At 44.5% G+C, this 15,908-nt stretch overlaps 4 protein-coding genes across 6 annotated transcripts; 2 read left to right on the top strand and 2 right to left on the bottom strand.

Moving 5' to 3' along the window:
• Positions 1–1,386: 1,386 nt before the first annotated feature.
• Positions 1,387–2,048, top strand: LOC112898200. The gene is made up of 3 exons (XM_025966575.1): positions 1,387–1,718; positions 1,773–1,896; positions 2,031–2,048. The coding sequence occupies exons 1-3, from the start codon at positions 1,387–1,389 to the stop codon at positions 2,046–2,048; spliced, it is 474 nt and encodes a 157-aa protein (XP_025822360.1).
• A 631-nt stretch (positions 2,049–2,679) lies between these two features.
• On the bottom strand, positions 2,680–4,429 carry LOC112898199. The gene is made up of 5 exons (XM_025966574.1): positions 4,386–4,429; positions 3,976–4,087; positions 3,648–3,900; positions 3,367–3,563; positions 2,680–3,291 (listed from the first exon to the last, which is right to left on the bottom strand). The coding sequence occupies exons 1-5, from the start codon at positions 4,427–4,429 to the stop codon at positions 2,680–2,682; spliced, it is 1,218 nt and encodes a 405-aa protein (XP_025822359.1).
• A 914-nt stretch (positions 4,430–5,343) lies between these two features.
• On the top strand, positions 5,344–9,587 carry LOC112897119 (chloroplastic group IIA intron splicing facilitator CRS1, chloroplastic-like). Its single transcript, XM_025965317.1, has 8 exons — positions 5,344–6,150; positions 6,885–7,377; positions 7,643–7,773; positions 8,138–8,488; positions 8,577–8,733; positions 8,807–9,099; positions 9,186–9,245; positions 9,365–9,587. Exons 1-8 carry the CDS (start codon positions 5,443–5,445, stop codon positions 9,407–9,409), a joined length of 2,238 nt encoding a protein of 745 aa, XP_025821102.1. The 5' UTR covers positions 5,344–5,442; the 3' UTR covers positions 9,410–9,587.
• Positions 9,491–10,805, bottom strand: LOC112897120. Of its 3 annotated transcripts, none has more exons than XM_025965318.1 (3): positions 10,630–10,805; positions 10,326–10,503; positions 9,491–10,199 (listed from the first exon to the last, which is right to left on the bottom strand). In XM_025965318.1, exons 2-3 carry the CDS (start codon positions 10,491–10,493, stop codon positions 9,975–9,977), a joined length of 393 nt encoding a protein of 130 aa, XP_025821103.1. In that variant the 5' UTR covers positions 10,494–10,503; positions 10,630–10,805; the 3' UTR covers positions 9,491–9,974. The 3 variants fall into 3 exon arrangements, with proteins under 3 accessions (XP_025821103.1, XP_025821105.1, XP_025821104.1); XM_025965320.1 differs by having other exon boundaries at positions 10,326–10,509; positions 10,635–10,805; XM_025965319.1 differs by having other exon boundaries at positions 10,635–10,805.
• Between the last annotated feature and the right edge of the window lie 5,103 nt (positions 10,806–15,908).

The following is a 15,908-nucleotide window of genomic DNA, read 5'->3' as shown; positions in this document are numbered from 1 at the left end:
AGTCATAGAATAGAGTGATGACATGGATAAAAAAGACAAATTGGAAGTTTGGAACTACTTGCTATACACACAACCCTAACCTAACTAGACTAGTGCTAAAAGGAGGGGTTATATACACCGGCTGTCGATTCCGCAACTCCTTGTCACCTCCAGCGCTGGAGCGACCGCCGGAAGCGAAGAGGAGCCGACGGAATCGGCACCGGGAGCGAATTGCCTTCCTGTCGCCTTCTCTCAGCTGCAGCAGAGCAGGGGAAGGACATCTACCTGCTGCTTAGGCTGACTCCAACAGTGGCCAGCCATTTCGGCCAGCCATCCCGGAGTTTGCCTGCCCCATCAATTTTGCCTTGCCACCCATGGGCCTGCTATTTCCAACGGACCAGCTAAAATAGCTGGAGACGTTGGCCCAGCCTGGTTTGCGCCACGGAAAGGAAAAGTGCCGGGAGTTCCCTCGCTCAACATTTCAGTTGCCGCCACAGCAGCAAAGTTCTCGCCCTCCACGCGATCGCCGCCGTGACCCAAGCACCGGCGACCCCGACACTCCGGCGGCCGGCAAGAGACCTCCAGGCTCCAGCGATGTAGGTCCGCACCGGCACTCTGCTTTGATTTTAGGGCTTGACCTTGAACCGGCGCTCTGCTTCCACTCACAATCTCTAGGCCAGGCCATGACCACCGAGATAGGAGCTAATTGAGGTTTAGTCTAGTGTATTGCTTAATCCTTGTGGAGTCTTAGTTTCCTTCAAGGTCCGATTCTCTGAATTTGTGCTTACATTTCAATACATCATAGCTGAGTACCTCCTTTGTATTTGTGCTTATGCTTTGAACATATCCCTAGTTGTTTATGATTTCATAACGTTATTTGTAATGATCGTGGTACTAAACTTAATGTGTGATCTATGTTGTACAGACTTCTCGAGCATGTCTTCTTGGTCATGCCTGAAGGAATCACTTTTTTGGCAGAATAAAAGGAAGAAAGATGAACAATGCATGGCAACTTCGATTGTCTTGGCTTCGTTGGAACCCTGTAAACGTAAGTGGGGTGGTTCGGTTGTAGGACATAAATTTATGCGTTGTGACAGAGAAGCAGCTTTTGAACAAATCATGAGGGATTATTTTGTTGATGATCCTCTGTATAGCGCGAAGAACTTTCGACGGCGGTATGTACCCTTTCCCGTTGTCAGTTGTCACCCTTTTACCTTATTTCTTGAGATGGTACGCTCCATAAACTAATGGCCAATGTATTGCCTTGTCATGCACAGGTTTAGAATGAGAAAGTCCTTATTCCTTGACATGGTCTAGAAGATTACCGAGAAGAATTCATATTTTCTTCAATGCGAGAATGCTTGCAAGCATAGCGGTTTCCATCCCATTCATAAATGCCTTGTGGCTATGAGGATGCTTGCCTACGGCAGTCCAGCTGATTCGTTCGACGACACATACCGCATGGCCAAGTCAACAGTTCTTGAGACTGTGAAGCAATTTGCAAGAACCGTCATTGCTGTTTATGAGTCTGATTTCTTGAGGCCACCGACTGCAAGTGAGCTTGAGACAATTTTACGAGTCAATGAAGCTAGAAGTTTTCCTGGGATGATCGGCAGCATTGAATGTATGCATTGGGAATGGTCTAACTGCCCGACTGCGTGGCATGGCCAGTACAAGGGGCACAAAGGCAAACCGACCATAATTCTGGAGGCTGTTGCTACGCAGGACTTGCGCATCTGGTATGCACATTTCGGATTGCCTGGGTCCCATAATGACATTAATGTGCTTCATAGGTCCCCGGTGTTTGATGACCTCGCTGAAGGACGAAGACCGCAATTTGAGTTTGATGTTAATGGAAACAAGTACAACATGTGTTACTATCTTGCCGATGGAATATACCCTGATTGGGCTACGTTGGTAAAATCATACAGTGAGCCGATTAGTCTAAAGGAGAGAGTATATGCAGAAAGGCAGGAGTCAGTAAGGAAGGATGTGGAACGAACTTTTGGGGGGTTACGGTCCAGATTCAGGATAATTTATAACCCTGGTAGGTTGTGGAGCCAAAGTGATCTAAACGACATCATGCGTGCTAGTGTTATTCTACACAACATGGGGATTGAAGATGAGAGAAATTTGTAAAACGATCACCAGGAGTTTGAGATGTCTTCAAACCCACCGATTTCTCCGAATAGAGATGTGCCAGAAATTTCTCAGTTGATTAATTCGTACACCAAAATTCATGACAAGGCCACGTCTAACAGATTGCAACGAGACCTCATGGAGCACATTTGGTTTCTCTATGGAAACAATGCAGGACCTTTTGCAAATAGACAGGGCCGGCAGGAACATGGAACTCTGTGTTAATAATGATGTAATAGTTATGTAATAGTTCTCTTTTAATTGTGATATAATAGTTATGTAATAATTCACTTTTAGTACTCTGCAGTTAATGATATAATGTGGTATATATTTCTGGTTTAGCATCTGTAAAGAGCTCACAAACAGCTTTACCAAAATATAGTTGTGTAAGTAACTGACAAACAGCTTTACCAAAATATAGTTCTGTAAATAACACACAAACATCTTATAAAAATAGTCGAATACGAATAAAAATAGTTGAACACTCTGGTACAACTCAAGCCTCAAACAGCTTACAAACTAACAGCTTACAAACATAAGCCACAAACAGCTTACAAACACTCAGGAATCACTAGTTGGAGGGGTGGAGATGCCTCTCCTCTTCATGATCTCCCCCTGTTTCTGCTGATACATCGCACGCAGTGGTTGCGCTAACTTGTCAAGATCCAGCGACATGACCATAAGATCCGCGTTCCATTGGTTCAACTCATACTCATTCTGTCGCGTCATGGCATTGGACTCCATTACTGCCCATTTCTTCTCCGAGGCAACCCATTTCTTCTCCCAGTTTAGCTTTTGCAGCTCAAGCCCCTCTCTCTCCATCTTGAACATTTCGTGCCTAAGTTGATCTTCCTTTACATCGTTCTTCTCTCCTCTATCATGCATCTTCTGCAGCATTTCCATTGCTGCACTTGACGATGAGGTATCAGCCATTATCCGGGCTCTCTTCTTGGCGCTGTCCCTTCCTTCAGGTCTGTCTGGGAGTGTACTTTCAGCCTGCACAGAACATGTTTCTGTTTCGGAGCATTTCGGGGCAGGCCTTTGGTTAGCTCTTTGAGCCATGTTACATTCCACCATCCTCGCGTGCCACTTCGGCTCTCCTCGCAGAATGAGCCAACAGTGATGGAATTGCCATGGCTCGATTTCTTCGTACATCCTGATGGCATCATTAATCTGTCCAAACCAAACAAACATTCATTGTGCGCAACAATCAACATAACAAATGAATAAATGTTTAAAATGGTTTACCCTGTCCTGCTCATTCTTGCCACTTTGATTCCTCCTTTCGATAGCGTCATAAAAGCCACAAAACTTGTTCACAGCCTTCTGAATTGTTCCTCGCCGGTTTTCTATTGAAACCTTAGTCCTATTTGTACTCACTCCATTGTTGTCCACGAAGTGTCGATGCATTCTCGTGTAGTACCCAGCAGAAGTTTGGTTGGTTCCTGTAGTGGTAACGTTAAATAGCATGTCTCATAAAGGCTTGACAATGGAAAAGTGGAGTACTTAAGTCATCGGCTACAGCTTACCGATAATAGGGTCCTTGCTAACATGCAGAAATGCTGAGCAGATTGCCCTATCTTCCTCGTGGGTGAATGACCTTCCTCGCTGGGCAACCCTCTTCTTCCCCTTATTGTTTGAGACTTGGGTTCCATCGACCTCTTCAACCTCTGGGTCCTCGGTGGGAGCAAGACGAAACGATGCATTGACAAGAGGACTTGCAGGCTGAGTTGGTACACCCATGTTATGCATTGATCCACTAAATGCACCGTTAAGGTTGTACTGAAAAAACAGAGATGTGATTAGTGAACCATAAAAAGTACGGTATGCAAAATCCAAATTAGGAAGGAAACATACCTTCTCAAGTTCCCTTATGGTTGACAGCAGAGGTAATGACAACTCATTGGAATTGTCACCTCCTTGAGACGGACCACCCTGAAACATGTAACCATTGAATTGGTTCTCCAGCCTGAAATAATAAGTATATACTTTGTTAAATAATTGACTCCATTACTGCAGGCAAGTAGGGCATACGAACTAAATCGAACGAAATCGTGCCCACATCTAAATCAAAGGAAATCGAACACAATCAGCATCAGAGGCCACAAAAGATGCAGTGAAACTGAAATTGAAACTGAAAATACAGGTTACACAACTCAGATTACTTCATATTTGCTCACATGGTTAGTAACCTTTCCTCTATAATTCTGATTACTTCATATTTACTCATTAGAAACATACATAATCATCCTACACAATTAGAATACCACATTTCAGCCAATAAAATAGTTGCAAATTTCATAATCACCATAGTTGCAGTTTTGTGCTTAGCAAAATAGTATATACATCCACATTGTCAAGGTCCATCAACTACAACGAAGGAAATCGTGCCCAGATCTAAATCGAAGGAAATCGAAGGAAATCCAACACAATCACATCCTATGCCCCCGCCGCAAGCAGCATCGACCGGAAATCCATCAAGTACAATGAAGGTACAGTTGTGCAAGGGCACTGCCACGGCTGTCGCTGCCCCTCCCCCAGATCTACGGCTCTACGCACAAATCATCGCAACATGGAAGCAGGAAGAAGGCAAAGGGTCAGGGAGGAAGATAGCACCTTGTCCGCGCGTCGGTGACCGAGGTGAGGAGGACGGGATGCGCGCCGGCAGCGGTCGAGGCGGGGAGGACGAAAGTGTGCCGGCGGTGGTGAAGTGGTCGCTGGGCGCGACCCTGCGGGAAGGAGGGGAAGGCGCGTCGGTGGCCAAGGCGAGGAGGATGGGATGCGCGCCGGCGGCGGTCGAGGCGGGGAGGAGGGAAGTGCGCCGCCGGCGGTTGTCGTTGGGCGCGACCCTACGGGGAGGAGGGGAAGGCGATACCGATGGAGACGGAGGGGGAGCGGGACGGGGAGAAGCCGCCGTGCTACTGTTGGTACGAGTGGGCCCAACACCAATGGCTAGCGCGAACAGTAGCAGCCAGTTTCGCTGCTTCTCCTCCTGCCGCGATTTTGGCTGGTCCAAATGGCTGGCCTGTTGGAAGCCACGTTCTCGCGCTATACTACCCACGCGGCAACCATTTTCGCTTTGCGTGACCGGATGCTGCTCCGTTGGAGTCAGCCTTAGGCCTGGCGGCCCAAAGGCCCAAACAAGCAGCAGCGATGCCACAAGCCGTGCAGGCAGAAAGATCCCCAATCCAACCCAGACGACCAGACCCAGACCACTCATACTCAGGCACTCATCCTATCTCACGCCCACACGGCCCCACTCGCCAGAGACTAGTGCGGAGCCAGAGTGAGCGACGCGCCCGAGCAGAGCCGAGCCCGCTCGCCATGGCGCCACCGCCGCTGCCACTCTTCTCCCCGTCCCCGAAGCCCCCGCCTCCGCCGCCGTGGCTGCACGGCCCCTCCACGCCAACCCACAACCCCTCCCCCGCCTCCGCGGCGCCTCCGCCCCCCGTTGAGGCAGCTCCTCCCAGCAAGCTCCGCCACCACGGCCCCAAACCGGCACCGGCGAGAAACACTGGCGGCAAGGCGGCCGCCAAGCCCCTCACCGCCGGCGTACCCGGCGGCCGCACCCGCCGCGCCGTTTTCGGCATCATCCGCCGCGTCCGCTCCCTCGAGCTCTCCGACCCTCCGCGCCCCGTCCCTGCCCGTAACTATGACGCTGCCGCCGTCGCCGTCCCGTTCCACCTCCCGGTCGAGCCGCAGGAGCAGGCCCGGGAAGCGGCGGAGAAGGGGAAGCACCGGGCGGTGCCGTGGGCAGCGGCGGGGGACGAGGGCCTCAAGGTCGCGCTGCGGCGGGAGAAGAAGGCGAGGGAGCCCACGCGCGCGGAGACGGAGCTGGCGGCCGGCGAGCTGGACCGGCTGCGGTGGGTGGCGCGCGGGATGGGCAGGTGGGCGCGGGCCAAGAAGGCCGGGGTCACCGATGAGGTGTTGGAGGACCTGCGCCGGGAGTGGGCCAAGGGCGAGGAGCTCGCCGCCGTGCGCATCGTCGAGCCGCTGCGCCGGAACATGGACCGCGCCAGGGAGATTCTGGAGGTGAGACAGACCATTGAGACTATTGTCGCACATTGTAGGATTTTCCGCAAAGTACTTTTGAGAGTTGAATTTGAGCTTCGATCAGAGCAATATGGCTACAAGGTAGCAAATTTTTTGCGGATTTTCATTTTCCCTGCAAATTGGAGAGGTGAATTTGATGCAAGTAGTGCCACATTGGTGCTGCAAGAGGATAATTGATGCCATGCTCACTGCCATAAAGAACGTTGAGCTGGCAGGTACAGATTTAGTTGAAGGTGTGGATGGGGGAGGGTGAGTAGAATTGATGCGAAGGAATATATAACTCGACAATGTCGGTGCTAAGTGATTATAGTGCCATTGTGAACTGCAATTATGGTGGACTACACAATCAGTAATTTGTTAATTGTACTGAAGTGTTGGCAACATTATTCCATTCCTTGCAAAAGGTGACAATTATAGCAAGTATTCCATTCTATGCTAACTCTTTTCTTAAGTCTGAACTAGTTGCTTGTAGTTGAGTTTTGCTCTCTTTCATGTTTTTCTTTAGATTCTGTTGTTTACTCCATCCATGGTTTTGGGGGCTTACAACTGTCATGTGTGCCTTGTGGGGTCAATCTGTCATAGTCTGTTTACAAAGAAAGATTATTTTGGTGCCAACCATAATTATTTTGAGCACTTTTAGTTGTATGATTATTCAGTTATTGGTCTTGAGTTGAAAATTATGATTTTCTTTGATGGCTTACCTTTTTCCTCAGATAAAAACAGGAGGCTTAGTAGTTTGGACAAAAGGAGACATACATTTTGTTTACAGAGGAAGCAATTATCAGCAAAACACAAAGCAAAGTCACTATTCCATGAGTGATGTTCAAAATTTGAAATACAATGTTCCTACAACCCAGCTTGAATATGGTAACGAAGGTGAAGTGCTAACCAATGCTAATAGCAAAGCAGATGATGCTTTCCAAGAAAAGTATCAAAGCATTTGTGGTCAGAAGGATGAAGAACCTGTCAAGGGAACTCTCTATGAGAGAGAAGTCAACAGATTATTGGACAGTTTGGGCCCTCGATTTGTTGACTGGTGGTGGAACACACCATTGCCTGTGGATGCTGATCTACTCCCGGAGTTTGTTCCAGGATTTAAGACTCCGTTTAGGCAGTGCCCTCCTGGTGTGAGACCAACACTAGCAGATGTGGAGTTGACATACTTGCGCAAACTTGCACGCCCTTTGCCGACACATTTTGCCCTTGGTGAGTATGTATTTAGTTGCCAGATGCACTATTCATCAAGTATCTGATTAAATTGTTCCTATATTTGTGCTTTCTATATGCACATCAAGTGTTAAGCATTTCTGTAGTTTGTAGTCTCACCATCTTATGCATGTTTCACCTTCTATGCACTCACTTGACAATTGTGTTAACCAGTTCTGTTGTCTATATTCACCATCTTATGAGGTTCACCACCTTAACGCTACGTTATGAACAAGGCAATTATAATTTTGCCTATCTTTGGCAGGTAGAAATACAAGACTGCAGGGTTTGGCTGCTGCTATACTGAAGCTTTGGGAAAAAAGCCTTATAGCGAAAATTGCGCTGAAAGTGGGTATCCAAAATACAAACAATGAACAAATGGCATGGAACCTTAAGGCAAGAATTATTTCTGATAAAATATCTTGTGCTAAGATATGGGTAGCATTTGTGTTGTCAAAGTGCATTGTAGTCATTTCATTTAAGTAGAAAAATCCAAGAATGTTGCCAGTCACCTCCTTTGTTAGGTATGAAGCTTGGTTTACCTTGCATTACTACTGGTTTATTAACAGTAATGTGCTAAATCCAGCTTTGTCCTATCAAAGGTCTGTTGATCTAGAGTACATACCGAATTGGAGTAACCATGAATGCTTAGTTTCTTACTGCAAGTTTACGTGGTTTTTAATCAGAGATCCGTTTCTTTCTGCTGATATTTGGACTTTATTTTTATCTTCATGTGTAACACTGAAGCTCCTCAGTGCAGCATCTTACAGGAGGCACCGTAATATTGAGAAACAAGGATTTTATTATTCTATATAGAGGCAAGGATTTTCTTCCTGGTGGAGTTGCTCAAACTGTAATTCAACGAGAGGCTCAGGTACATGATGAACAGGTGAAGGAAGAAGAAGCTCGACTGAAAGCAGTTGACTCTCTTCAGATGGTCGGTGGATTATCATCTGAAGAAAGTTCTGTAGGAACATTCAGGGAGTATCAGGACTTCCAAGCTGACCATGTGCATGGAAATACTGAAAACTCCAACACTATCATTGAACTAGAGGCTGAGAAGCATAGATTGGAAAAGGAACTGAAAGACCAAGAATGGAAGCTTTCCATTGTATGTTGATGTGAAGCATCTCATGCTCTCATTTGAAGTCTTAATTTCTAATGTCATTTAATTGTAATATAACTCTTATTTTCTGCAGCTTAACAAGAAGATTGAAAGATCCAACCAGGCACTGGCAAAGCTTCACAGTTCTTGGAGCCCTTCAGAGGAGTCTGCAGATAAAGAACTCTTGACAGAAGAGGAAAAGGCAATGTTCCGCAGGATTGGCCGCAAAATGGATGGCCTTGTTCTTCTAGGTACCAATGACCACCAACAGCCATGTTAGCTTTCTATAATTATTGAATCTAAATATCGTTTTTTCCCCTGCAGGAAGGCGTGGTATCTTTGGTGGTGTAATTGAAGAGATTCATCAGCACTGGAAACATAAAGAGGTTGTGAAAGTAATTACGAAGCAGAATCAAGCCCGCCAAATCATCTACACAGCGAATCTGCTTGAGGTTGAGACAGGTGGTATACTAATAGCAGTAGAAAAGCTTCCAACCAGCCATTCCATAATACTTTACCGTGGAAAAAACTATCGCCGCCCAGAAAAATCATCATCCAGTAATCTGCTAACAAAAAGAGAAGCACTGCGAAGATCAATTGAGGTCCAACGACGAGGGGTACGAATCAGCATAAAACCATTCGTCCGCTAGAACTTGAATTTTGTTAACTATATCTAGTTATCTCACTCCCTTTTATTATGCAGTCAATGAAATACTTTGCTCGGGAAAGGCAAAAGTCCATTTTGGAACTGAAAAGGAGGCTGGTCAGTATGCAAGAGTTCATATGTTTTGTAGCTAGGAATTTATGCCCACTGTCCACTTCATATACTTATGCAGCTGGAAATTGTTGTCCTGATCAATTTTTTTTATCTTATTGCTGTAGAGATACGTGGCAAGGCAAATCAAGTATCGAACCCCAAGATCATGAGGAGCTTGGATTTTTTTAATGCCGAACAATTACCTGCAGCTTTCATATGGGATGGCTGTGTAAAGCCCTAAATGAACAATGTTGAAACTTGAAAGTGTATAGCTGTATAATTGTCTGTTGTTGTACATATGTGCCACTTAACACGGGAAAATAGATTATTCCAACAGCATGAGCCCCAGATGTACGTACTCACAACATTTCATGAAAATATCTGAAATTTCTTGTATTTCAGTACAGTTTGCTATTCCCCGCTGCTGAGGCCCAGAGATGTTGAAGAAAGTTGCATGGTTCTTCACTTTTGTTGCATGCTAAAGAGAGGATGCTGATTAACCAGGAAATCGCCCTTGATGGTAAGAAACTTAGAAGACACACAACTAGTCATCACTTGGTAGACCGCTGGTTGTTCAGTAATGGAGGTTGCACAAACAATATAGCCAAAAGCCCACAAGAAGCTATATTGTTCGTGTCAACATATTCAGCGTCTGTCTCCACTCGGAACATTATGCCAGGACAGCAGAAATAAGTGCAGAGCAGAGAGCATTGCGGACGGGAACCTGGTCGTGTATCACGGCTGCTTGGGAGGGAAAGGGGAGAGCTGCTCGGCTTTAGCCTTGAGCTCCACCTTGGGCCTCTGCGGCGCATTCTTGGGGTTGGTGAACCAGGTGGTGTACAGGAACTGCTTGTGCGGGCCGTCGTGGTCGCAGATGAGCCTGAGCTTCTGCTGCTCCCTCATCCACCGCAGCATGATCTTCATCTGCCGCTTGCTCTTCAGTCCCCTAAGGCCAACATCCTGAAGACGAGAGAGCAAAGACCAATCTCACCGTCTTTTTTTTTCAGAGGAAACATTCTGTCGAACAGGTTGCGTGCGTGGGTCACGACGGAAAGCCTGAACGATTGCGTGGGCGATCACATGTACCTTGACATGATCCCAGACGTCGGAGATGGTGAGCGGTCCGTGCTCCCTGACGACATCGAAGATTGCGCGCGTGATGGACTGCGCCTGCTCCGGCGGCGCCGTCAGCTCGATCGGCGCCATCTTCGGCTTCCCCTTCTTCGCCGCCCACCGCGCCGCCGTCGCGAACATCGCCGATTAGCTGCCGCTTGAGACCAGTGGTCAGTGGACTATGAGATTGATGAACCCACGGATGCGAAAATTTGACACCACCACACCACGTAGAACCGAGGAATAACGTTCGCCTGTAACAAATACTATCACACACCTTACCGTGCAGGTTAGAGTTGGCGGCGGCGGCAGCAGCAGGCTGAGGTGCAGAGTCCAGGGAGCGGCGGTGGGCGAGATCTGAAACACCAGTTGGTAGAAGAGATGTGAGTAGGAGGAGGCAACAGGGAGGAGCGCCGCTGGGCAGCGAGGCCGTGGGTTGATTCCTGACGTCGATATGCTATGGAAATGGTAAACCAAATTAGTAAATTGACCATGAAAATAGCCGTCCATGCAGCGTGTGATATTTTCCAAAAAAAAAATGCAGTGTATGACGATAGAAGAGAACGAATTGACCTATCCTGTCCAATGTTGGCTACATATTCAATTAATTATCATGGTCTAAGTGATTTGTTTTTCAAATTAACAATGGCAGGTTGTTTATACTTCTATTTTGATTTATTTATGCTGAATTATATGGAACAAAATTTGTTGTGTACTTTTTATTAGAGTTAAATCTAAATCTTTCGTTCATACCATTCAGTTACTTTACTTCTACTACTAATTATTGTATGTGATGCCAATATAGATGCGGCATGTGCACGCAGTTCAAATGCGGTTAATAAGACATTGCTAATACCGTAAGGCAATCCTTCAACGTTGTAGAGAAAAGAGTTCAATACAAAAGCACACAAAGCCTTTGAAGTTTGGACTATGAAAAGCGACCTTTATCATGCATGAACAAGGCCGGGAGATTATATCCTCAACAAACCTATCCACTACTAAGTGACAATTAAAAGGACGCCAACCACTAGAGGTGATACTAGTGATGGTAATGGTAAAGACCCTTCTCTTTTTTCTGGGTACACTAGTATAGTGGAGATGTACGTGCCACATGCATGTGTTTAAAGTTAAATTGTCTAAAAATGATTGGATTGCATTGAACTACTACTAAAAAATCTCATTTGTTGCGCGATGGAATAACCAATTATATTTTCTATCTAAAAGTCTAAAAGGAAAGTAACATTTAGTATCTATATAAGACAACCCTTGATTAAATATGGAAGCATATTGTTTACACGTGGATGTTTATGGAATTAGTTAGCCAACAAATTGGCGAGGGACGAGGTGAGCCAGCGTGCCTAGCCTGGTTTGTTACAGTTTACATGAGTTTATTTGAAGCAGTTTCTCTCTCAGCTTTTTTCCAATGGTAACTCTCCCGCCTCTTTGCATTCAACTCTACTTTTTTATCAGCTGGTGGACTTGCGTACTTCTGCCATGCTCTTTGCCGCTTAGCTTCCCTTTAATCAGTGGAATCACCTGCGTAAAGGAACCATGAATAGATCATTTGCTTATTAATCACAACCATAAAGCATAAAGTTTATAATACCAATTTATTAAAAGAAGATATGAGAAAAAAACACCATCATCAATATCATGAATATCATGGACAACAGGCTCCTCATGTAATTGTCGCTTACGACGAAATGTGTTTATGATATCTTCAAATGCTTGACGGCCATCCATTGCTAGGAAATATTCAACTAATCAAAATATACTGTCTGCATAGAGCCATAATAAAAAAGAAAGCTACAGGATCATGGATCTCTATAAACACAGAAACCTAAAATACATGGTTTCCTATAAGCAACATATTAAAAAATATAAAAAGTTAAATGAGAACAACCCCTTACCTCTTGGAGTTTCAGCAAAGAGCTCGATCTTTTATCATCAACGTGGCAGGCCGATTAGCGTCCTGGTGCAATGGTGGCGAGCAGCATGCTAGGGGCACTGATCGTGAGGATCAACACAGGTGACGAAGTAAACATTCAAATGCATGAATGCAGGTAAGAAAAAAAATCAATGAAACGTTTGAATGGATAACAAAACCTTACCTCTACAATTTTTTGTGCACCATTGCATCCAGTGACGAAACAACCAGCATAGCTTAATTCTCACCTCTAGGGCTGGCTTCTAGTTGGACAGGGGTGCTGGTGACCTCCAGGGACAACGGGTGCTGGTGACCTCCAGGACAATGGACGCTGGTGTTGACGACCATGCAATGTGCGATGTTAGGAGGGCTAGGGATAACAGGGAACGCCGGATGACCAGGGAAACATGGACGATGTGTTACGCCGATGACCTAAGATATGATTTCAACGCCATGATGAACAACACCTACTGCCTAACCAACAACATAAAACTGCTAGCACAACAAACATTGCAACATGGGCAGGAGGTAGACCTTGGTGTTGGATGCGACGTCCTGTTGGATGGCTTCGTCCGATCGGCGGAGAGGTCCTATCTTGGAATAAAATCAGATGGAACCAGATTTTTGGCGTGGTAGCGGCAACAATGGGGTGAATGATTAACCATAGAGGTGTATGACTTTATAGGTGCGGTGATGGAAGGCAGATAGACATCATGCTTTTTGAAAGGCTTCCTGCGGCAATAAGGGCACCTGCAATTAGCCCCTTGATTAATTGATAGGGATATTTTGATTTAGTATGAAAAGAATTTATACTGCTTAAAATTTATGCCTCTCCATTTACACTACTCTATTTCCTATTTATCCGTATGAGTGATTTATAAGTAAGGAAATAAAAAAATATTCATAAGTCAAGTTTGTGTATAAGGAAATAAATATGTGGGGATCAATTTTCTCTTTAATTTTGCGCGTCTTGATGTTGCAATTAGCCCCTTTGTTGATTGATAGGGATATCTTGATTTATTTAGTATAGAAAGAATTTATAATACTTAATTTATGCCCTTCCATTTATACTATTCTATTTTCTATTTGTGCATAAGGAAAAAATATGCAGGGGTCAGTTTTCTCCCTTAATTGTGCGTGTGAGGGTGCTCCATGCTGCGGGTACACCGGATGGGTATGTAGAAGGCTTTGGTGAAAAAAGTTTTAGCTTTTGGGTGCAAACATTTTCTTTGTATCAAAAAATGGGTCTACACCCCGTTCGTCAAACCTTTTGGTCTGTCAAGTGGGACCTCTGTAAGGAGTACGGTAGACCTAATCTTGGTGAAAAATGGTTTCAATTGTTTCAACTTTTATCTGGGTACATAAAGATAAGAAGAAGGCAACAAAAAAATATAGAAAAGACTATCAAGAAACTGATCCACTATTTGAAATCCGGCATCCACGTTAGAAAGAAAGCCATGAAAAGCATAGATCCTCAAGGAATGGAAAAAACACCAATTTACTAGTCCATAAACCAGATTGTGCTTTCTTTTATTTACTAGCACAGTGCCCGTGTGTTGCTACGAGTATATAAATTTTCCTGAACCTATACGAGATCATCAAATTTGTGTTCTTTCACTTCATATACGAGCCGTGTCATGACCGCGTGAAGCATTGATTGTTCGAATTCCGATTGGAATTCCGATTGATTTGTTGATTAGAATTCCAATTGACAAACCAAGAAATTTTTGCTTACTTTAGAAATAATAGAGATAAGCGCAGCAGAAGAGCCCTAGACTGGCAGCATCTGCAAATGGTTTAGAAATCCAACAATGCATTTCTTCTCAACATAAATATATATCGGTCTTTCTCTCTAGCCTATACTTGACATTGCGTACAAGCCTATTATCCTATCGGTATGCCTATGTAACTTATATGTGCTAAACCGGTAGTTATTACTTACTTCTATATATTAATGGTAGTGTTAGCCTAAATAGTAGATGCTAAGGTCCTGGAATGGAGTTCTTTTATAGGAATTTAACAGGAAGCTCATTCCTATGGTTTGCTAATGTCACATATCGTTTGGAACTGAGGAACGTGGCTGCCCATTCCGTAGGAAAGGATTCGCTTCCTCCACAACGCAGGAAATAAAACATCCACCCTGATCCGATGTTTTTGAGGAAGCCCGAGGCAAACCCATGCGCGCAAGCGAGAAGAGAGAGGGAAAGAGATTAGATGGCCAGATTGAGCCACGGGTGTCGGAGGCTTGGAGCTGCCGCACCACCGACCACAAGCATCTTCTCTTTGGGCCCCTAGCCCCCGACGAAGGCCCAACGAGCTGCAGCCGTTGCTTGCCCTCCTTTTTTCTATGCTACTTACGGGGATTATAGAAGGAGAGATTGAATCGAGAAATATTGGTGAGAAGGAGAGAAAACCACCTGGAAGCTGGAGAAGAACCGATGGAGAGAAGGATGGGTGAGAGGATAAGACCGACCGAGAAGCTGAGATTAATTAACAACCTAGGTTGATACGTGGGTCCCTCCGGCTTGATGCATCTTAATGCCAGTTTCGTCAAATCTCTATCTCTATCTCTTCTCTACTATTACTAAAGCGAGTAATGATTATTTGATCCGTCAATCGGAATACTAATAGGAATTCGGACCATATATATTTAGTTAAGGGTCCGAAACCGTTTAGAATTAGCGTTTCGCAAGTAAAATAGAAAATGACTAATGAAGTCGTCCACCAACACATATTATATATATTATTATAAAATACATATAGTGTATAATATATATTTTTATACTCTAATCAATATGTTTATATGGCTTCCAGTAGCAACACAGGCATATTTGCTAGTATATTACTAAAGCAAGTATTGATTACTTCGTCCGTCAATTAGAATCCTAATTGGAATCTGGGTGGCCGAAATCATTTAGAATTAGCGCTTGGAGAGTAAAATAGAAAAAGACTGAAGTTCTCGACCGACGCGTACTATATTATTACAAAATACATATGATGTATAATATATACATTTTTATATGCTAATTAATATATTTATATGGTTTTCCATAGAAACGCATGAGCATATTTGCTATAGAGAAGAAAACTCGTATAGACTTAACCTAAGCAAAGAAGATCAGTACTAAATAAAGAGAACCTTGTCACACCCGGTTTAGGAAAGGTAACCGAATGCATCCCATACGTGCACCAGGATCAAGTTTCTTACATATAGTAGACGTCACAAGTGTATACCCGAAACAATACATTAATGAAATAGAGTATAATTGTACTTTATTACATGACCGATAGTCTTAATCATAAACGAATAAATAAACGTTGATAACTAGCAGTGGACTTCGACTTCACAGGCAGATGACTGGGAGACATATGCCTAGTACTCTTCGACATCTTCTAGGAACTCCGGACAATTATCTTGTTCTGAGCAGCATTGTTTTTAATAAAGCAAACGTGAGTACACTTATGGTTGGTACTCAGCAAATGGAGTAAATTATATGACATGCAAGGCTATAGTCAAGGAGAAGCTGACGTGGTTTGACTGCGATAAGCATTTTTAGTTGGTCAAATTTTATTAAGCAAGCATTAACTAAGTGTAAGTATATACCAACCCTTAAATATATAAATAGATA

Source organism: Panicum hallii, chromosome 6 (assembly GCF_002211085.1).
Source record: "Panicum hallii strain FIL2 chromosome 6, PHallii_v3.1, whole genome shotgun sequence".
In the NCBI taxonomy this organism is placed as follows: Eukaryota; Viridiplantae; Streptophyta; class Magnoliopsida; order Poales; family Poaceae; genus Panicum; species Panicum hallii.
Note: the sequence above shows the minus strand (reverse complement) of the source record. Positions and strands in the feature narration are given on the sequence as shown.